This window comes from Glandiceps talaboti, chromosome 3 (assembly GCF_964340395.1).
Source record: "Glandiceps talaboti chromosome 3, keGlaTala1.1, whole genome shotgun sequence".
Classification (NCBI taxonomy): Eukaryota; Metazoa; Hemichordata; class Enteropneusta; family Spengelidae; genus Glandiceps; species Glandiceps talaboti.
In genome coordinates this window covers 30307598-30331919 of record NC_135551.1, presented here as the reverse complement: position 1 = coordinate 30331919, position 24322 = coordinate 30307598, and the positions used below count along the sequence as shown (strand labels likewise).

Sequence of the window (24322 nt, the reverse complement as noted above, 5' to 3'; positions counted from 1 at the left end):
AACACAGTATACCCTAGCCCAAAGATATTTTTTTGTGTTACCTTGTACTATAATTTTGGTAAGGAACCTACTAGTAGTAGTAGGTAAAACACTAGATAGATTTTTTCCTACTTTATACTGCTCTCAAACAACTCACTGCAATGTGTACAATTTCACCCATGTTTAGAATACTGCTGTCAACAAACATACTGCGATGTGTAAAATACATCATTACATGAGAAATTCTCCATTCATGGTTATATTAAAAGAGCCTTTTTTCATAGTAATGGAGAGATTTGAAAGAGGATAACTTGAGTTGATGACAGGAAGTGCTACTACATGTAAGGAAATGATCTATCAAACTTGTACAAATCTGAAGTGGTCTATTTATAACTTGTTCTGAGCTACACTGACCTGTGCCCTAGATATGCTAGAAGTCGTGCCACTTGTCGGTGCATATCTGGATAGAGTTTGTCACTACACTGTAGATGGGAATAATGGGGAGAAAGCTATGTCTGGAACTGATGCCAAATGATTTCACATCTGTTAACTCTGACCCTAGTTACCGTGGTGACTAGATTCTAACCCTTTGTTTCCATGGGGATGAGGTCACAAGGGGACAATGATGATCATGAACACTGTTACTTATTAAACTTTGCCAAAACAACATGGAGAACTTATGTCAACTTATCATCTCAGACTCCACATATATAGAAGGTGATTCTTATAAAAAAAAAACATAGGATGGAATTCTGGTAAACTTTACCAACAAACTCAAACAAAAACTCTACTTTCTGTCGAGTTTCATGCAGTACTCATTTTGAACCATGTTTTGCTTGGTTTCAGCAAGTTTGGGTTGAACTTGTAACAGAACTTTCAGCTTGTACTTTTGTGTCATATACAATAATATTGACAGATGTAATTATTTCATGATTAACTGTAAAAAATTATGAATTACGTGTGTACCCTCAAGGAACATTATCTCTCCTACCTTTACATATAACACATTTTGACCTGTCATATTGCCAAATTCACACATACGTTTTCAACCTTTTTCGCTGGCCACCTCACAATTTGTAGTATTATGTATTTCTAGTACAGTAAGACTTATCCAAACCTGTTATCTCTGTATTGTAGGATTTACAGGCAGAGATTGATGCACCTCACAATTTGTAGTATTATGTATTTCTAGTACAGTAAGACTTATCCAAACCTGTTATCTCTGTATTGTAGGATTTACAGGCAGAGATTGATGCACATCACAATGCCTACACATCACTCAATGACACTGGCACACGGATACTACGCAGTATTGAAATACAGGAAGATGCAACGATGTTACAAAGGCGGTTAGACGATATGAATGAAAGATGGACAAATGTACGCATGAAATCAATAGAAATAAGGTAAGTTACTTAGACTTTGTATCCATGGCAATGAACTTGATCAAAACATTTCCATTTTTTAGTCAAGATACATTTCACATAACTAGCTGTGTATCCCTGTGTTGTTGTAGTTGATGTTGACAGACACCACCCAGTGTTGATTGCTGTACCTAATTCAGGCATCATACTGACATCCGTTCTCCCTATAATACAATGTTTAATACCATATGGAAACATCTGGCACTCTGTAAACTGATATAAGCTTTGCTGTAATGCAGTTGTTATATTGTTGTAGTCGATCTTGTCATATAATTTATGAAGGGGCTTCCACAATGTTGTGATTATAGCACTGTTCAATTAATACCCCTGGCACAGACCTATGTCAAAACAACAGTCCTGTTTATACTTCAACTTCCTGGAGAGCATATGATCCATTGCAGCCTCTATAAGCATTCACAATATCCTACCAGGTCCCAATTATTGAGTAGTTGAATAGGGCACAATTGTGATTCAAATCTTGTCCTAGGACCAGTGTACCCTCTAAATGATAGCCAAAGTTTGTTTTTGTGAGTCAAAATGAGAAAAACTGGGATTACTTGTTAGCCACCACATAGTAAGAGATAGGTGTATCACCAGAAATTGTGTGCATCAGTGGTGCATCAAATTGGCTTAGAGAGCACACTGCCTAGGACCTATTTAAAAACAAATGGCAGTGATACAACACACACTAGTCAATTGCAGATTCTGAGCCAGCCACTGTAATCATTCTACCATCATGATATTCCACATAATAATGAACTAAGTTGCAGTCTTTAGATTGCATCAGACATAGGTTTGAGTGGTGTTGTCAAGTAGGGATGACCCTCTTTGTCGTCAAGTAGGGATGCCAATCTTGAAGGAGACCCTCTTTGTCTGTACCAGATTGAGAGTTTAGAGTAATTAGTAACTGTGTATTGACAGAACAAGACTGGAGTGTAATGCTGAAGACTGGACTGGTTTGATTCTTACCATCCAAGAACTATTAGACTGGCTGGCACGTAAAGATGAAGAACTCACCCAACAACAACCTGTGGGTGGTGATTTAAACACAATACAACAACAAATTGATGACCATAAAATTGTCATCAATTTGTTAGAACAAAAACGACCAGTTGTTGAGAATACACTGGCTACAGGACACAATGTAGTTACTGAACATGGTGACAGTGCAGATACAACTGGTAAGTTGATAACATGATATCATTATATCATGTCCTCTGTTGCAATATGAGATTGCAGGTGTATTTTTTTCATAGTCTGGCTTTTCACTGAGACATAGACATTGATTGTATAAATTGTCAACTGTATCAGTTGTCAGATAGCAGGACTTTATGCCTTCAATTTTATTTTTACTGTGAATGTACTTTATAGTGGTAATATATACAGGACTATAAATACAAGATATATGATTACATTGATAAACACAGCAAAAGCTAGTCAAAGCTGGACTTTGTTCTTTCAATTTTATTTTTTCATTTGAATTTACTTAGTGGTAACATGTACTAAGATACAAGATTACAGTGATAAAGCAAAAGCTAGTCATTTTTGTTGTTGAAACTATTTTAGTTGAGACTTATAAGCTTAAAAAATGTCAATCATAAATTAATTTTCATATTTATATAACAACAATTGTGACCCAACACTTTGCCATCAGGTGTAATTGATTTCATATAATTGACTAAATTTTGACATTCTCATTGTTTTCGTTAGACACACAAGGTGAAGGGTCTCCAGATTCTCTCAGGAATTTAAAGAATCAGCTGGACTTGTTATCTGACAGGTGGAATCATTTGAATAATAGGTCAGATGAGTGGCAGAAGAGATTGAATGAAGTCCATCCTGTAAGTAGTACTAAGGTGTAATGTTTTATAGCAAGGATGTAGATAGTAGCAGTTGAAAATACTGTTTGAACAATAGGTTGTAAATTGATAGGAGAGGCTTGTTTACATGAAGTCTCTTGAGTTAGTTACATTATTGCAGGTCAGCATAATGCTGATTGTAATCATGTTGACTATGGAGAATATATTGCTCATGGTTCCAAGAATCAATAGAACAGTACAGTATAGTTAGTTTTGAACCCAGTCAACCTGTTAACTAGTCTGTAAGGTACGCCTTGACAGGGCGCCCTCAAACATCAGGCAACCCTAGAGGAGGCCGGAGAGGGCGAAACGCCACGACGTATCTTACAGTCTACCTGTTAACATGGACAATAGAAAATAGTTACTTTGGAATGATGAATTGGAAACAAATGCAACATTCAACCTGTCTACTATGGACAATAGAAAATAGTTACTTTCAAAGGATCAAAATCCATAGTAGATGGGTCGAAATTATATTGTATTGTCCATAGTAGACAGTTTGAAATGTTGCATTCGTTTCCAATTTACCATTCCAAAGGAACTATATTGAATTTGAAATAGAATTTCACCACCTCAGCATGTCCGGTACTTTGAAATAAAATTTCACCATCAAAGAAAAATAACAGTCATTGAATATCTAGGTAGATACAATGATTTGTGGTCAACTTTCATGTACTAAGTTGGCCTTCTAGTGTGAAGTAATATGCTATTAGAGGTACTTAGAATAGACAGTAACTAATTTACAGTTTGTGTCAAAACTTTGCAGATGTTCATATAGTATTTTCAGGCAAATTTCTGTCCACAAAGTTGAAGAGTTGTAGTTTACAACTAGTACTAACAAAATATAGACTTAAGATTTGTAAGCAAACTTGTGGGGCAGACATCCATATAGTATTTTCTGACTATAGTATTCTTCAAGTATTTTATAGTTTACAACTGGTACACTTAAAGAAATACAAATTTGTAGACTAAACTTCCATTACATAACACCGTCTTCGGATAGCTATAGAAGTGTGGCATTTTACCAACTATAGAATGATAGGTCTGGATGTTATGATACAGAGACATTCACCTTATAATCCCACACTAACACACAAAACTAAAAATAACTTAGTATTTCCTGCTGTTTAACACTGCATTAGAGTGTGTTGGTATGGAATACTGGGATAATGTGTCAACTGTGCTATAGGGGAAAGGTAGAATGACCAGACATGACCTTTACTGTGTTCTCTAAGATGCAGACATTTGTGCTACGCTATCAGACTGACAGTGTAGCACAACGTAACTTACAGTCTACTGTTACTGTAGTACACGTACTCCTGGTTACTGTAGTACATGTACTCCTGGTTACTGTAGTACATGTACTCCTGGTTACTGTAGTACATGTACTCCTGGTTACTGTAGTACATGTACTCCTGGTTACTGTAGTACATATACTCCTGGTTACTGTAGTACATATACTCCTGGTTACTGTAGTACATGTACTCCTGGTTACTGTAGTACATATACTCCTGGTTACTGTAGTACATATACTCCTGGTTACTGTAGTACATGTACTCCTGGTTACTGTAGTACATGTACTCCTGGTTACTGTAGTACATGTACTCCTGGTTACTGTAGTACATATACTCCTGGTTACTGTAGTACATGTACTCCTGGTTACTGTAGTACATGTACTCCTGGTTACTGTAGTACATGTACTCCTGGTTACTGTAGTACATATACTCCTGGTTACTGTAGTACATGTACTCCTGGTTACTGTAGTACATGTACTCCTGGTTACTGTAGTACATGTACTCCTGGTTACTGTAGTACATATACTCCTGGTTACTGTAGTACATGTACTCCTGGTTACTGTAGTACATGTACTCCTGGTTACTGTAGTACATGTACTCCTGGTTACTGTAGTACATATACTCCTGGTTACTGTAGTACATGTACTCCCGGTTACTGTAGTACATGTACTCCTGGTTACTGTAGTACATGTACTCCCGGTTACTGTAGTACATGTACTCCCGGTTACTGTAGTACATGTACTCCCGGTTACTGTAGTACATGTACTCCTGGTTACTGTAGTACATGTACTCCTGGTTACTGTAGTACATATACTCCTGGTTACTGTAGTACATGTACTCCTGGTTACTGTAGTACATGTACTCCTGGTTACTGTAGTACATGTACTCCTGGTTACTGTAGTACATGTACTCCTGGTTACTGTAGTACATGTACTCCTGGTTACTGTAGTACATGTACTCCTGGTTACTGTAGTACATGTACTCCTGGTTACTGTAGTACATGTACTCCTGGTTACTGTAGTACATGTACTCCTGGTTACTGTAGTACATGTACTCCTGGTTACTGTAGTACATATACTCCTGGTTACTGTAGTACACGTACTCCTGGTTACTGTAGTACATGTACTCCTGGTTACTGTAGTACACGTACTCCTGGTTACTGTAGTACATGTACTCCTGGTTACTGTAGTACATGTACTCCTGGTTACTGTAGTACATGTACTCCTGGTTACTGTAGTACACGTACTCCTGGTTACTGTAGTACATGTACTCCTGGTTACTGTAGTACATGTACTCCTGGTTACTGTAGTACATGTACGCCTGGTTGAGATTAAAAAGATGTTCTATCAAAATAACTTTCTGTTTGAACTAAACAATGACTACACACATATTTATCAACACTTCCAATCCATAATGTTGATAGCACATATTATTATGTAAAATAGAAAAAGTATCGTTACACTGAAGTTTGTAAAATTTTCACATCTTCCTAAACACACTTTTTGTCGACAGAAAATGGCCACATTCCACCATGCCATGGATGATCTTAGTGTGAAGCTTCATGAAGCAGAAGCCTCTAAGTTACTATGGCAACCAGTTGGTGACATCATAATTGACAGCTTGCCTCAACAAATAGAGGAAGTGAGAGTAAGTTGTTCAACTTTGATGTTTTTGTCATTTAATTGCTGTATCGTTCATAGATATTGTACTGTAGTACTATGTTAGAATTACTTGACCAAAATTGTATGATTCAAATGAAACAACTACTACCAACGTCAGAAACTGACAGGGTTAATTTTCTACTTTCATGACGTGTATGTGATCCAGAAGATGTACATCTGGGCATGTCTGAGGTAACATATAAACTATACAATCCAAACAAGGGTGTTAGATATATTCATTATCTTATCTTGCTTTGGATGTCAATAAAACTATATGTATTTGTCCTTGTGGCAGTTTACAGAACACTACAGTTGGAAGACATGTTTACAGTTTGATGTAAATTTATTTAAGGATGACACCTGCTGTAGTATCACAAAGGGGTCAAGACACATATGACAAGTTGGCCATACATTCTCTGATGTCAAATATTGACAGTCAAAGGTCAAAGTTTACAGAGTTGACAAAATGTTTTTATTTTTACACTACAGCAATTCCAGGAACAGATAACACCACTACAAGGCAATGTTGATCACGCCAATGACCAAGCCCACCAGTTTCCTCCAATGAAGGTTGGAATTAGCAATATCAATAAAAATCGTATGGACGACTTAAATACAAGATGGAAACTATTACAAGTGTCAGTAGATGAACGACTTCGACAACTCCAAGATGCACAGAGGGACTTTGGACCCAACTCACAACATTTCTTATCAGGTATAGCTAGACACATGTGAAATACACATCCAAACAGACATATTGTTCGCCAACATTTTTCCTTCGTTCAGCCAAGGAAAATACTCGTGACCTAAGGGGCCCATGTCGGCGCTAGACTCGTAGTGACAACCCTTAGGTCACGAGTGTTTTCTAGTTGAATGAAGACAAATATTGGGGAATAACAGAATTATACCATCAGCAGTAATATCAATGGAAAACTTGGGAAAGTAATGGCAATTTTTAGAGTTTTGACGCATATTTCAAACACAGCAGAACCAATGACATAGACACGTGTTGTCATAACATAGATGCATCTTGTCATGATGTAGAACAACGAGGGGATGTATTCCATATTTTTTGTTGAACCCGGCTTGTGCTCGGTATATTTATACAAAATATTTACCCATGTCGTCCTTTATCACAACAACCGGTATCTAAGTCAAAAGTTACAAGTAATACAGTCTTTATCACTCAGTTTACATATAAACCCTGACATTTTGAACAACAATTCTTTGTTAAAAGGCTACAGGGAAGACAATTGAGAGCTATAAATCCATGAATGCCTGTGTACTGTAAAATAGAATGATATACCATAACTATAAAGTTCAAATGAACAGTTAAGTACACATAGAAAGATCTAAAAACCACACATACAAGTCATTTGTCCTACACTACTCAAAATATTACTATTATTACATATTGTTCCCTGATAATTTTTCTTCCGCCAGAAAATACCTATAGTTGACCATTACTGATTTTGCTTTTCAGCTTCGGTTAAAACACCGTGGGAGAGAGCTGTGGCTGGCAACAAAGTTCCTTACTTTATCAAGTAAGTTCATGAAGAGTAAATACTGTAAAAGATGTAATGAAATGAATTTCTAAACACTTTAACAGTTAAAATGAAATGAATTTCTAAACACTGTAACAGTTAAAATGAAATGAATTTCTAAACACTTTAACAGTTAAAATGAAATGAATTTCTAAACACTGTAACAGTTAAAATGAAATGAATTTCTAAACACTGTAACAGTTAAAATGAAATGAATTTCTAAACACTGTAACAGTTAAAATGAAATGAATTTCTAAACACTTTAACAGTTCAAATGAAAAGAAACACTAGAAGTTACAATGCAATGAATTTTTACAAACACTCAGTTCACAATGAACATCTATTTTAATGGCTGTAAATTGTATGAATAGAAGTTTCTGTTACGAGGATGCACTATCCAAAAAAACAAAAGATTGCTGAGTTTTGCCACTAGGAGGCAAGGCAGCAAGTGTACCACATGAGGCTTTGTTTGCATCATCACAAGGCTATATATATGGAGCAGAATTATTGTGGTACAAATACTATGTGGAATTACTGAGAGGTTTAGAGAAAGATTTGTAACTGTTTTAGCACATTGGAAGATCATGGCCTCTGATAATTTCTACTATCCTTTACATTTATTTGTGTTAGGAGTGGTATTTTTGGAATGGAAAGAATTTCAACAGATGTGATTTAGGTTGTTACTTTGATGTGATAAAAGTACTTTAGTTAGTGACATAACACAGATCTAATTATAGTCACTTAGGGGCGTCATCGAAATCAAAAGCATCGTAATTACGCGTCGCTACGAGTAAAGACTAGTAACTACTAGTAGCTACGATGTACTACGAGAAACGGGAGATAATGAGGTGTTCAGGTTCATGAATAACTGACAATAGATAATAAGTTTACATTTCTTTGTTTCCCTTAACGATGTCGTCTTTACGCGTAATACACGTAATTTTTTATCGCCAACATACAATAGATAGTGATTCTCACCTTCCATGTTTCCAATGATGACATCGTCTTCTATCGTAGTTGATCGTAGTTTGTCATAATTTTCGATCGTCAAAGAAAACCACGTACTCAGCCAGTAATGTGCTGATGAAACTAGTACTGCACATGTTTTTATGAGTGCAAGTTCATGGGCGATATTCATTAAAAAAACCACAATAAGATATGCACGAAATCAAAGTTTCAATATTCAGTACAAACTAACAGTACAACTTACAAGCTCACGCTTGGCGGCCATGGTAGGGCCAAGAAATGCTGTTGAATTTCCGGGTTGCGGAAGTGCAGTTTTGACTTTTATATCATCGAATAACGGGATTTGTTTTATATATTCTAAAACAACAACTAATTTTTTATGTTTCTCAGTACAGTAACATTCCTAAATGATGGGGTTGAGTTGAGAAATCGCAATGTTCGGCAACACGTGGCGTGATGCATGATGTCGGTAGATATATAAACATAGAGACGCAAGTGATGAACGTATTCAGTTATTCGTAGCCCGAAATTTCGTTATATAAATGACGTTTTTCCTCAAAATTTTGAAGAAACAAAACGTTTTTAGGTGACTTCTAAATCAATCAAATCAAACGATATATTAATGCGAGACAAGCTTTAGTTTTTAATTTGTTTTTGTGGACAATGTTCGATTTCGACTGACGAATCCTGCGACTAGAATCTAACACGATCAATGCACCGTTCAGCAGCCAGACGAAAATGGTCGACATGTTTGTTGACCAGCCGAGAAGTGCATAAGGAACTTGTGAGGCAGTCCGAATAAATAGATGTAAAATCCGACGTTTCGAATAAAAATTCTTCTTCAAGGAATTTTTAGGCAAGACATATTAGGTAAACATCTGAATATATCTGAAACACTTAGTTGACTTACTAGCCGACTGTACGAATGCCATAGAACTTAGAAGGCATCGAATGAATAACATTGAAAAAAGTAAGCGTGAAACTGATTTGCGCACAGGAAAGAAAATCTTTTTGTTTCGTTATTTTTTTCACGATGAAGACTACGCGTAAATGGTCGTAGTTTGGGCTCATGAATAACGGACAATAGGTGTTTACTTTTTATTGTCTACAACCTAAAGTACATGAATATGCGTTGAGACTTATGAATATTCACCGTAGTACATCGTAACTACTAGTAGTTACTAGTCTTTACTCGTAGCGACGCGTAATTACGATGCTTTTGATTTCGATGTCGTCCCTTAATTGTGTACTCACATTTCACTGACTTCTATATTATTATGATAAAACACAGACTGCTGGTCAAGGACTTTGAGATCACACCACATCAACAGTAACTTTATCTGAACTTTACCAGATACACAGGGAAAGTGGGACACTAGTTTGTATTGTTCAAAATATTTAGTATTTGTGTAGATCAAAAAAATGTATACTTCTTTTTAACGTGATTTGACTTGAGCTGACTATGTTTAACCTGTAGCAAAATAGTAGTGTGATTTTGATACATTGTTGCAATTATTTAATGTTCTATAAAACTCCTAATAACATACTCTGTCACTGCACCCAGAGTTTAGGAAAACGTACAAACTTTATTTTCACAACTTTTGCATGGTAGGAATACAATCAGAAGTGATGCATGGGTGAAAATGATCAAGTCAGTGAAATCATGTCACAATGTAGATTGTCACACGGCTCAACACACTATCCTTAGAGTTGACTAATTGAATGTAATTGGTTTTCAGAAAGTTGTACAGATGCATTGACATGTAGAATGTTGCCTTGTCCCAACAGAATTAATTAACTGAATGTCACTAAAACTATAGAGACTTAAAATAGACATACCTAACTTGACAAATTAAATGTTACAATTCTGTCTAACTAATGTCCCAAAATGTATTAGATGCAGTAATAGCCTGTGAATTTAAATGATATAGTGTGACAGTAAATCCATAGAGATTTAACCTTGTTGATTAAAAGGTTTATTGTAATCAGTTAGTTGAATTCACTCATTGGAACAATTGTAAGTATCTACAGGAAGTGTCACATAGTCCAAAGGGATGAAGGAAATATCACAGGCCATTTAAATTTACCCTAATTAATTGTATACCACCATTTGTCATATATTGTATGGTTAGGTCTTACATGAAGAGTTACCACACTGGAAGATTATCCATAGAATGTTGGTATATTGAATGTTGTATACCATTCCAACGTTGATGTATTTGATAGCTTATAATTCTTAGAAAGTAAATGAATTCATTGACTGTACACTGTTCTCTTTCACCTCCAGTCATACTAGTGAATCAACTCACTGGGACCATCCATCAATGACTGAGCTATTCCAAAACATGGCTGATCTAAATGATGTCAGGTTCTCTGCATACAGAACAGCTATGAAGCTTAGAAGACTACAAAAAGCTCTGTGCAGTGAGTATCTATCTATACACCTGTTGTCGGTTCCAAGATGCATTGCGTGTCTCTCAATACAATACCATGTATTATGTACGTGCTGAGGGGTTTGCATGTGCTACTCAGGGGGATGGTTGTCACCTGACCGTACCCTATGTTCACCTGTAAAATCACTCTCTATCATTGATGGCATTCAGTCTTTGTTCTATAAAATCACCCATAATTAAAGAGGTCAACATGTCTTACCATCATTTCCTGATGAAAATGTTATTTTAAACGTAATAAAGACAAAACAAGACTAAATCTAACAATATAAGCGAAGTGCTCTCACACAATGCATCTTGGAACCAGAAAATAAACTATTCTATATGTTAAATAGAACAACAGCTAGATTATGTTCCCTGTCACTTATGAAAGAGTTATTGAAACACTATATATTCAGTAACAACATGAAGATTTTTGCAAACTTTATGTACAGTATTTATTTGTACATAGATGTTAGTGTTTACCAGTGAAATCTATATCAAAATGAGAAGATCGATATAAAGACAAACAGAGAGAAACTGACAGATAGACAAAAGAGTTGGGAGAGGTAGGGGGACAGAAGAGGAGAAATGGGAGGGAAGGGGAGGGAAAGAGAAAGTGATATACAAACAAACAGACAGACAGACAGACAGACAGACAGAAGAGACGTACTCAGAGGGGAGAGGCAGTGTGAAAAATAGACTTGGACATTGAATTTTACATTTTGTTACATGTTATTAAAGACTAAAATTCATGTGATTATCAAGTTATGATGTGTTTAGGCCAATATCTAGTAGTTATAACCCATTTTGTTTTCAATTTGTAGTGGATTTACTAAACATGAATAATGCTAATGATGCCTTTGACCAGCATGGCCTACGAACACAGAATGACAGACTTATGGACGTCATGGAAATGATCAATGTCCTAACGAGCATGTATGACAATCTAGCGGTTGACAATCCACAGTTAGTGAATGTACCACTATGTGTGGATATGTGTCTGAACTGGCTTCTCAATGTCTACGACAGGTGAGTTACATTGTTTATGATTGGATGATGTAGGAATTTTGTATCACAAAGTCAATTTATGACCAATAAGGATGTTTCTTACATATGAGATAGGCAAGTTACATTGTTTGTGATTGGGTGATGTAGGAATTTTGTATCACAAAGTCAAATTATAACCAATAAGAATGTTTCTTACGTATATAAGGTAGGCAAGTTACATTGTTTGTGATTGGGTGATGTAGGAATTTTGTATCACACAGTCAAATTATGACCAATAAGAATGTTTCTTACATATAAGGTAGGCAAGTTACATTGTTTGTGATTGAATGATGCAGGAATTTTGTATCACACAGTCAAATTATGACCAATAAGAATGTTTCTCACATATAAGATAAGTAAGTTACATTGTTTGTGATTGGATGATGTAGGAATTTTGTATATCATAAAGTCAAATTATAACCAATTGACATAGCACAGTTGTACAACAGTATACACTCAATTTACAAATGTTGTTTTCAATTATTTATGAATATAAATATTACGTCATTAGACCTGTTATCAGTTCTTCATTTCTCAATTAAGTATGACAGCTATTATTTTCACATATTACCGAAGACTTCATTCACATGACAGTCATTTTAATCATCCATTTTATTTTGTCAAATAGTGTTCGCAGTGGGAAGATACGAGTCCTGTCATTCAAAATTGCCATAATTTCTTTGTGCAAGGCACATTTAGAAGACAAATATAGATGTAAGTAAATCTGGTTGTTGTTTTTTGTTCCACCCTACCCCAATCGACCCCCACCCTACCCCAATGATATCACCCTACCTCAATGATCCCACCCCACTCAGTTCAATGCCCCTTACCCTACTCCATTGACCCAAACCCCATCCATTTCAATGCCCCCATTCACTTCAATGCATCCAATCCCACTCACTTCAACACCCCTATAGCAGATAGAATTTACAGTACTGGTTACAAGATGATCTGTTATTATGTACACTTGTTCCTCAAGGTCTCAGAAAAGATCTTCCAAAGGCTTTTGAACTACATTAAAAGGATTCAGAAATAAAGGCAGTAGTTGATAATTTGTCTACTTGTTTTTCCAACTCTTTTACAGATCTATTCCGACTTGTAGCTGGTGCTAATGGTTATGTAGATCAGAGAGCTCTTGGTCTGCTTCTTCATGATAGCATACAAGTCCCTAGACAGCTAGGTGAAGTGGCATCATTTGGTGGAAGTAATATTGAACCCAGTGTCAGGAGTTGCTTCCAAATGGTGAGTCCTTTAACACTCTATTTGATTGGTCAAATATGTCTGCTATGAAAATATATCCAATAAATGACAAGCTTTCACTTGACTTTTGCTTCTGTATTGAATCTTATATGTTATACTGCATTTGATTGGTTAAGGTGTTATTGGTGACAACCCTGTTCAAAATGCAGACTTTTAAGTGTAATAATAAGTTTGATTGGTCAGATATACATACTTGTCAAAGTTGTATCCAATAACCAACACCCTTTGATGATTGAACTACACTTCAAATTGACTCATTTAAACCTGCTGTTTTAATTGGTCAAATTTGAATCCTAGTCAAAAATTAGCCCAATGATTGACAGCCTTACATGTAATTTCTTGAAATGTTGAATATTGCAGGTTTAGAATGTTGGTACAGAATTGTATAATTTGAGAAGTTTTTGATAAATTGAATTTCCAAACTTGAGAATTATTTGCTAAATTGAATACATTGTTATTTTATAGGCCAATGGTAAGCCAGAAATCTCTTCACCACATTTCTTAGACTGGATGAAGAAAGAACCTCAGTCATTAGTTTGGGTACCAGTGTTACATAGACTGGCTGCTGCAGAGACTGCCAAACATCAAGCCAAGTGCAATATCTGCAAAGAATGCCCCATTGTTGGCTTCAGATACAGATGTCTCAAATGTTTCAACTTTGACATGTGCCAGGTGAGAATTAGTATGTATGTTGGATTGATGGAAGAGTTGCAGTAGTTAATACATTCTGAACACTAAAATATCTTTGAAAATATTGAAAATCAGTGTTGTTGTTGCATGTCATATACAATCCATAACACCAAAGTAAAATGTTTTCTGTATGTATCACAATCATTTATAGCATCCATATCAAGTAGAACCATAAACACCAAAGTAAAACATTTTCTGTATGTACCTCAATCATTTATAGCATCCATATCAAGTCATTTTGTAATATGAATGCTATAAATGAGTGTAGCACATAGAGAAAGTGTTTTACTTCAGTGTTATCGGTTGTAAGATGAATGCTGTAAATGAGTGTAGCACATAGAGAAAGTGTTTTACTTCAGTGTTATCGGTTGTAAGATGAATGCTATAAATGAGTGTAGCACATAGAGAAAGTGCTTTACTTCAGTGTTATCGGTTGTAAGATGAATGCTATAAATGAGTGTAGCACATAGAGAAAGTGTTTTACTTCAGTGTTATCGGTTGTAAGATGAATGCTATAAATGAGTGTAGCACATAGAGAAAGTGCTTTACTTCAGTGTTACTCATTGTACTTAGTATTTGGTGTTACATTTCATTGGTTGAACAATGACACAAACAACTGCCCATGGTGAAGATTACTCTGAAACTGTGTTTTACAGACATAGTACTATAAAATGCTCATTTTCCTTGGTTCTTGTCTTTTCAGAATTGCTTCTTTTCTGGTCGCAAAGCCAAAAGCCACAGATTGTCACATCCTATGCAAGAATACTGTACAGCTGTAAGTAATAGTCAATCAGCCTATTACCAGAAGGGCATGTTATCTTCACAAGAATAATAATCTACCACATCTGAAATTTGACTCATGTTGACGTTCATTTAGTTATATGTAAATAAACAAGTCAGTCTGTCTAAACAACAGATTCACTGGCGTTATCTATTGGAATTTAGGAATTGGTGAAAAAATTAACAATTTAAAGTTACATAGATTTAGAAAGTAGATGACCCAATTAGAGTGGTGTAGAATTGTCACTGTAGAATCTTCTAACTTATTATGATGAAAAAAAATTGCTGTCCACATTCACTAGCAAATTGAAATGAAAGAGGGAATCTTGAAAACATTCATAGAGAAGTCGTGTAAAAGTGTCAAACTCAGACTTACATTATTTACTTAGTAATATATTTCAGCCAAATTATTATCAGCTTTTGTCAGCTGTTTTTGTACTAATCAGTGAAACTCTCATCATATGGTGGCAGGAGGACATTATATAGTCATGGACAAGTCTACATTATTAAACTGTGTGCAATAAGAGTTGAAGAATGGCTAAATGATTTAACCAACATAAACTAGGTACTAAAAACTCTGAGTTGGGAATTACTACATAATAAGATTCAAAGCAACAAAACAATATTTCTATAAGTAAAAGTTGATATCAAGTAAACTTGACATTATCAAAAAAATTCAAATTATTTTTGCAAACACATTGGTTTTTTATGGCCAAGTTTACAGATCACATATAGTATACAAAATGGACATCAGCAAACAATTATAAATCAAGTTTCTCTCATAAATATTTGATTAATTCTTTATTGCAGACAACTTCAGGGGAAGATGTAAGAGACTTTGCCAAGGTTGTACGTAATAAATTTAAAAGTAAAAGACACTTACAAAAACATCCCAGGTTGGGATATTTACCAGTCCAGACTGTATTGGAAGGAGATGATTTAGAAACGTAAGTTATTACTTTGTTGTAGTCAAGGTTACGGGGGAAAACTATGTGTTGAAGGATTTATAGAAGAAGAAAAAATGATATTACTTAAAATGGTTTACAGTATGCCATGCTATTGTGTATGTGTATGCATAGATTACCATCATCATCATCATCATTCTCACATCCACCAGGAAATTGAACTAATGACAGACTGTTTGTAACATTTACATGGCTACTGTACTCTTCATATAGATAGGTGTAGGATTAAGATGTCACTCATTATACTAGATGACTTTCACTGTGTCACACACTCACAAAGCTCACAGTGTGCCTATGAAACTGCTGTTTTAGAGAGTATTACAGATTTTGTATCTCCTAATGTTGCACTTTGGTATTATGAATATACAGGAAAGTAATCTGTCACTGTACTTTTGAAAATAGTTGCATTTTTCAAACTGTATTCGTGAAAATGTTGATTTGATACACATTGAGAAGTGTTGAGACACTGACCTGGGATTGAAAATTAGCCCTGTATTAAAGTGTTGAAGAAGTATAGAAAATATTCCTTTCTGTTTTGGAAGAGCACATACTGCCTTTCAAATTATGAATCAGAACACCAAATTATCATGTAAAACAAGGCAATTGTTGTACTTGACAAATATATAATGTACTAATGTAATGATTTTGTTATTTGTCTGCAGGCCAGCACCATCACCTCACACAGTTGTATCTCAGGATATGCATACAAGATTAGAACTCTATGCTTCCAGGTGAGTGGACAGTTGACATCACATGATCAACCAATCAGATGATATACTAGTATTTCTTTAGTCTGATAAGATGTGAGCTATTAAATAAATTATCACATGATAGCTTCAGCCAATCAGCATCAAACTAGTGTAATACATGCCAATCAGATACAAGGATTCAATGACCAATAAGATTTATGTTTCTCCTCTGTTTTCAGGTTGGCAGAAGTAGAACAAACACAGACAACACTGAACACCACACCATCAGACCTGTAAGTATAAAGATGTCATTAAATCCCAACTCCCTAGCATGAATACAAATGTGTAGTTATTGTACAGTAAGTCCAGTGTTCCAGATTCTTGCCAGGCATTGCCAACACCAATAATGTTATGGTTAGGGGGTCCAACTCTATTCCTATCCCTTATCTAATCCTAACACTAACTCCCTAGCTTGAATACAAATGTGTATTTATTGTACAGTAAGTCCAATGTTCTAGATTGTTGCCAAGCATTGCTAGCACCAATAACATTATGGTTAGGGGGTCCAACTCTATTCTTATCCCAATACTAACTCCCTAGCTTGAAGACAAATGTGTATTTATTGTACAAGTCCAGTGTTCTAGATTGTTGCCAAGCATTGCTAGCACCAATAACGTTATGGTTAGGGGGTCCAGCTCTATTCTTATCCCTTACCTAATCCTAACACTAACTCCCTAGCTTGAATACAAATGTGTACATATATGTAAAGTCATTTATGTGTGGAGAGAATCTTACATTATTTGTATTCTCACACCAAATTTAACATAGCCATTATAATGACGACTTGTCTACTCTCTGTTTTTACAGCGAAGACGAACACCAGCTTATAGCACAATACTGCCAAAGTCTAGGAGGAGATGCTTCAGCTGTGGTAAGTTCACAATCCAAAATCTTTAATCTGCCAATTTTATTTTGCCGGGACAAAACTCAGTACAAGGGTATTTTTTTAGAATATTTCTCAGTCCATGTAATGTTACAGAAGAGTTGTTACTATGGTGACACATGACAGAAAATTTAAAGGCAATTATAGTCAGGGAAGAAATGTCAAAAATTAAGAGGCTTTCACCAACTTGCATGACCTTTCACCTTTCACCTGTGACCTTTGTGGAAACTTTGATATTTATTTGTAACATTAGAAATGATTTTTGTGAAAAAAATGTAAAATCTATGCTAAAAAACCATGTTTTGATTTTTTGTAGCCAAGGAGTCCAGCACAGATAGTGTGTGGTATTGATGCTGAACAAAAAGATGAACTTGAAAAATCAATCTCTGATCTTGAAGTTGAAAATCAGTAAGTTTTAAAATTAACATATAGTAGCAGTTTCAATTGGTAATGTCTGTGATTGTGTATACCCAGGTGAACAATCCATTTAGTGTGGTTGTGGTCATGTCTGATATTGGTGTACAGTTGTCACACCCACATCCATATTTGGTTATTGTGTAATATGATCCATTTAATATTGGCTAAAGCTGCTTTCAGTTATGATTGGTCGCCATGATACTTCAATATATGGTCATGTGTGATATTGGTATACAGTTGTCACCCACATCCATTTGTGGTTTATATTGTAAATATGAACTTAAAAGTGACATTCCAAAATTCAACAGCAAAAAGCCACTTCTCACCCAGTGTTCTTGTAGGGTGGGATAGAATAAAGCCCAGAAATGGCAGTGAAGTTTAATTTGCCACAGGAGAGGTTTTATGTTGATGATGATGATGATAGATAATCTGATGATATTTTGATGTGTCTACAGACAATTGCAATCCGAGTATGAGAGATTGAAAACACTACGCAGGGAACAACTTGAACAAAGAGGAGATTTACTGTCTGAGATAGACAGAGAACCATCGTCACCTACAAGAGATGCAGAACTTGTGGCTGAAGCCAAGTTGCTACGGCAACATAAAGGACGGCTCGAGGCTAGGATGCAGATTTTGGAGGATCACAATAGGCAGCTTGAAGCTCAATTACAGAGGCTAAGACAACTCTTGGAACAGGTTAGACTGCCCTCTAGTGTTAAACAGGCACCTAGATGTGACCAACTTTTATGGAAGACAGCCCTCTAGTGGTAGACAAGCACTTAACTAGTGATATATCATTGTAGTAGAAGACTGACTTCTTGTGGTAGATAAACATGCATATATTGCTTGACCATTACAGTAGAAGACTGCCCTCTAGTGGTAGACAAACACCATGATAGTGATAACCCCTTGTTGGAGAAAGAGATAAAGACAGATTGGAGTTAGTTAGACATATCTGTATGTAATTAAGAAACACATGAACAGCATATTGGGAGATTGTACATTCATTTTATTCAGTGAAGATGATTATCTGTGTTTGGCAGTCCAGTAGTACCATACATTGGTATGTTTTGTAGTGAATCATGATGTCATATCTACTACCTTTGTAGTAAATAACTATTTTGTGTTTATTTCATGTCCAGCCTCAAGGTAGCTTATCTCAGGCATCGTCTCAACAGACGACACCAGTTGCCACGCCAACATCATCAATAGGATCGTTACCTGGTGGCGGTACAAGTACACACCCATCACGGTCACGTCTAGCGAGATATGATGCACAACGTATGGCTAATGGTGCATCAACAAGTGATGGAGACAGTGACAATACAGGTATGTCTATCAACGTACAGCATTTATATTCCTCCCTGAAAGCAAAGATAAAATTTAGTATCAGTTAAACATTGTGTAGTAATGAGGACATTTTAAGTAATATCATTTTTTTTCTTCTATAAATCCTTCAACACAGAGTTTTCCCCGTAACCTTGACTACAACAAATTAATAACTTACGTTTCTAAATCATCTCCTTCCAATACAGGAAGAACTTTTGAATATCCAGAAAGTCAGTCATTGTAATTTAATACAAGCATACATTACCCTTTGTCTCTTCATATTCCTTACTTTATAGTTGTAGAACTATGCCCGGGTTTATGCATAAACATCCATACTCAAACAAATTTTGATTGAAGTAACTTCAAATTCATAGTAATAATTCCTAATTCCTCTTTCATATACCTTAGTGATATAAAGTTTAGCTGACTTAACTACAAATTCATAGTAAACAACTTTGCTAATTCCTCTTTCAAATTCTGAGTAAATAATTTTGTTAAATCTTTTTTCCAAGTCCTTGTAACTTTTAAACTATATTGTCAAACTAAGTGTGCAGTGAAGTAATTAAGGGGACACTGCCCACAATGATGAATCTACTATTACCATGGTAACTTAATGTTAGTAATGTGTTAAAATGAAAGATATAAAAATGTATTCCTCTTCTTAAGTAAATAATTGGTTATCAGTACTTGTTATATTATTGTTTATTACACAATTATTGATTCATGGGAATTTTTTATTTGCCCTCTTCTCTTATCCTTGATGTCAAAATGTTGTATCTTTAGTGTTACAGTACAGGGAGTAAAAATAAGTCAATACATTCCTTTAGTAGTAATGGTGGAATAGAAAACTTGTTTTTTTCAAATCATGTTTAACATTATAAATTTTAAATTTCTTAACACTTCTTTAATTCCTCATAGTAAGACTTCTTAATAAATGTTCATAACTTATCTTTAACTTCTAACAAAGAAATCTATATTCCATTATTCCTATTCCTACATGGATGAACCCCATCACTAGTCAGACATACATGTAATGAATGCATCATTTTCCAACCCCCATCATACTAACATTATCATCTCTGTTGCTAGGCGATGATTTCCCAACTCATACCCCACCACTGTTCAGAGACGAGTCATCGTCGCTGTATTACAACAGTAAAAGTGCTGCAACCACAGACTTGCAGGATGTTATGAAAGAAATTAATGATTCATTCCCATCAGATAAAAATACTTCAGGTCAGTAACATGTCTACCCCTCAACATTCACCCCTCACCCCTGGTAATGAAATGGAATAGTCATAACATGGGGATAATATTTGTTATGTGTTCACTTTATAACTATATCATAGGTCTCTAATCAAGCTGATTAAAGTACGATGTAGTTTACATCGGTATGTAAACGGTATGACTTCTTTTTGACTGTTACGTTTATGAGCATCCATTACATACATCTGATACAATACCATAGGTTTTCCCCGAACCCAATCTTGTACTGACAGTAGCCAACCAGAATCCGTCTTACAATATAACACTGAACGTTCAAAATTGAAAGAAAGAGAACTATAACTAAATAATAAAGATAACATCATTGTCTGCTGTGAAGTACTGTACCCATATGTTTTGGCGCATTACACTTTACCATTGGTTGAGTGAATTCACTCTGATCAGTGCTCTTGTGTGGCTCAGGAAAACCTATAGTATTGTGTCAGATAAATGTAACGAGTGCTCACAAAAGAACAAAAGACAGTAAACGCAACAGCCAAAAAGAAATTGCGACATGTACACTACATTGTATTTTAATCAGCTTGGTCTCTGATATCATTATGAAAATTTTCAAAAATATTCTGGAAAGACAGACCAGTTTATTTATTGTGAATCGTGGATTTAACATGTGTTCTCCATGGAATCCTAAGTGCAATGAAATACATTCGATAACATCATTTACCATGACCTGAGGCTCCCCCAGGCATCCATAATCAAATGTACCACAGTTTATACAAGAAATTATTGTGATTGCTTGTGAATGGCAATTTTGTCAACTTGTTTACTTATCGACCACATTTTTGAAATCTTTGTAATTTTTTTAACTAAATAGTTACAGGATTTACTTGTTATCATTTCTTCAGTGGTTCAAGTCCAAAATAAATTTGAGGTGTGTGAAAAATTTCGCACAAAATAAAATTAATGTTGAATTGACAGTTGAGTAGTTGCTAACTTTCTTTCATATATTAGATGTTATATGTCAAAACTATTGTTATACTGACAACAAATTCTGTACTTTGTTCTCTTTCAGGCAACAATAGCGTTGATAACCTGTTCCACATGGCAGACAATTTAGGGAAGGCAGTGGGACACTTGGTCAATGTTATGACAGACGAAGAAAGAAGTGATAGCGAATGAGCAATAAAAATCAACAAAATTTTCAAAAAAATATATATATACTTTTGGAAAAAAAGGAAAAAAAATGCACCCACAGTTACACTGAAATACACAGTATGTTGAAAATCATGTGGTTAAAAGTATAGCTATGACGGGAAGGGGTAAAGACAGTATTATATGGTATAGAACTAACACTAACTATGGTTAGTATTTAATACGTAGTTTCTAAACAGTGATGGTGATGTAGACATTTTGTCTCTCTTTACTTTCTTTACTTTGTAAGAACAGAAAAGAGAATTACTGGTAGGCAAAGTAAGGAACGTTATTTGCTGTACCTGAAATGTTATGTCATATACATTTATTTACGTAGTGCAAAGTATAGATCAAATCAAACAACTGTGGCAGTCTCTCTGCTTGGACAGAATCTTCCAAATTTAGAGTGTAGACTATGCAAAGAAGTGCAGTCATTTTTCACTACTGCAAAGAAAAATGAACAAGTGAATGGCATTTATTTCACATGGTGTTGGTGTTGGGTAAAGACAACTTAAAGTAATTATCTTAGTTGATGTTACTTCGTGTACCACTCAGCATTAATTGTAATTTGTAATGTTAGACATTTTACATAAAAACAAAGGACCATAGTGATTATGCCACTAGGGGGCGATATTTGGGTAATTTATGCTTATGATCAATTATGTACATTCTAACACACCAAAGATTTTTAGTAGATTATGTAGCAAATAATAGTGGAATTATCATAACTCAGACCACCAGCTCACTCACATTATTTCTCCCTACCTCCAAGTTAAATACTGCAAAAGTATTTTTTTTTATTTAATCAAAAAGAGAATTAACCTAGTTTCACAGCCCTCCATATTTATTGTACAAACTATACGCATCTTGAGAGTTGGTGAACATTTAAACAAAACCTATTTTTTAGTAGTGAGTAGAAACTTAAAGTAAAACAGATAGGGGACAATGCAACTTTTCTTTTTCAACTCTTTCATTCCAAACTTTTTACGTTTATCTTCTCAGCCCATTTCCCTTTTTCAGTTACAGCATTGTAATGTATTACAGATTTGACAAATAGTTAAGTCAGACACAGAGTTAGTCATATTCGGGAGTTTTATTTCTCCTGCATTATTCCAACAGAATACTATTTTTTAGCTTCACAATCTGTACATGAATGGAACAAAGTTATACTACACTGTACAAAAACTAACAATGTTCACACATTAAATTTCCTTAAAAGGCAAGAAAAATTGAAATGTTCTTGTCAGTAGAGTCAAGCAGACTACATTTTTCTTTGCGAGATTTTGCTGTAAACCTTCCAGCTATTAATCAATCTCTTTGTGTTTTTTTATAAAGATTTTTGCTTGTGATATGTGTAGGGATTTTTTAGGCATGTTTTCTCTTCTGTTGTTGTCTTTTGTCCTGTTTCCTGTTATTTTCAGACTTGTTAGTTCCATACGTAGTTTAGTGTATAAGTTAGCCACTTCTAACTGGAAAGTGGGAAGCTAACAGAAATAAAATACGACAGAAATGTTGTGTTTAATATAGACACTACTGGTCTAATTTTATATTTTACTCTTTAAACTAATTGAGTTTGTTTTTTTTTGAAATTATTTTATATATTCTGTTTCACCTTCCCACCCTACTGTTCCTGTAAGTTGGTATAGACCAAGTGTTTTCTGTGGCAGGGTTCTTCCATTTTGCAGGAAATTAGGGGTGTAAAGTTTAACTTTCCTACCAAGTTTATCTAAATACTGTATTAAGGTAACTTGTTAGCTTTGTACAAGATCAGTATCTAATAAACTGATACGTATACTTGGATATAAACTCACTTTTGTTGTCTCTTTTCCTTTGCACTATATCCCCATATATGGTCACTATATCCCGATAATATCATAATTGTGTGTGTGTGTGTGTGTGTGTGTGTGTGAGTGTGTGTGTGTGTGTGTGTGTTTCCTTTGCACTATATCCCCATACAAGTCAAAACAGTGTCTGTCTGTGTATCTGTGTGGTTAAAAAATACAATTTTCATGACATTTTTGACCTAGTAGACTGACCATTACAAATTCCCAGTGCATGCAGATAAAAAGTCGCCTTGAATTATGAAATAACATGATGTAGGAAGTTCATCTTTGAAAGCCGTTTTGAATGAAAGAGGATGCGAGACTTCTGGATAGCTGTGTCTATGTATATTAAAGTTCTTGTCGAGCGTTGGGGGCGCTGTTTCCTTCCCATAGCAACTGTGTCCTATTTTCCAACATGTCAAGAAACCGACTCGTAATCCATCCAAGTTCATATCTTGAGGCACAAGGAAACTTGTTAAAATTTGCCATCACAAATCAAAAGTTAATTTCATCTAACAACAGTGCAAAGGAATATCAAGAATTCTACTATTTTGACCACTGACATCTGTTTTGGGAATGAGGCCACGACACCCAAAATATTGGAAATGTCAGATATACTATTGACCTTTTCACTCATGAAATTAACTTTTGCTGCGAAATCTACACAGTGAATGAAATTATTTGAACATATTTCATATATTAAACTTTTTTTGCAAGGCTAGAAATATACAACAAATTGATACAAACTCTGGGTTTAGTTCTAAGACAGCACATCTCTTATCAATAAAAACAAACTCCGGTTAT

The 24322-nt window shown here is 35.1% G+C and overlaps 1 protein-coding gene across 2 annotated transcripts in view; it reads left to right on the top strand.

The window, feature by feature from the left end:
- Positions 1-23490, top strand: part of LOC144432563 (dystrophin-like) — a 292959-nt gene extending 269469 nt beyond the window's left edge. For both annotated transcript variants that reach the window (XM_078120804.1, XM_078120805.1), the window contains exons 49-69: positions 1213-1385; positions 2325-2584; positions 3114-3244; positions 6070-6204; positions 6708-6933; positions 7702-7762; positions 11016-11152; positions 11985-12189; positions 12836-12921; positions 13292-13449; positions 13933-14139; positions 14861-14932; positions 15748-15884; positions 16565-16633; positions 16831-16884; positions 17459-17522; positions 17851-17942; positions 18407-18650; positions 19097-19283; positions 20373-20519; positions 21577-23490. In XM_078120804.1, the coding sequence (XP_077976930.1) occupies positions 1213-1385; positions 2325-2584; positions 3114-3244; positions 6070-6204; positions 6708-6933; positions 7702-7762; positions 11016-11152; positions 11985-12189; positions 12836-12921; positions 13292-13449; positions 13933-14139; positions 14861-14932; positions 15748-15884; positions 16565-16633; positions 16831-16884; positions 17459-17522; positions 17851-17942; positions 18407-18650; positions 19097-19283; positions 20373-20519; positions 21577-21683 (2952 nt within the window). In that variant the 3' untranslated portion in view covers positions 21684-23490. The remainder of the gene's footprint in view (positions 1-1212; positions 1386-2324; positions 2585-3113; positions 3245-6069; positions 6205-6707; positions 6934-7701; positions 7763-11015; positions 11153-11984; positions 12190-12835; positions 12922-13291; positions 13450-13932; positions 14140-14860; positions 14933-15747; positions 15885-16564; positions 16634-16830; positions 16885-17458; positions 17523-17850; positions 17943-18406; positions 18651-19096; positions 19284-20372; positions 20520-21576) is intronic.
- The last annotated feature ends 832 nt before the right edge of the window (positions 23491-24322 follow it).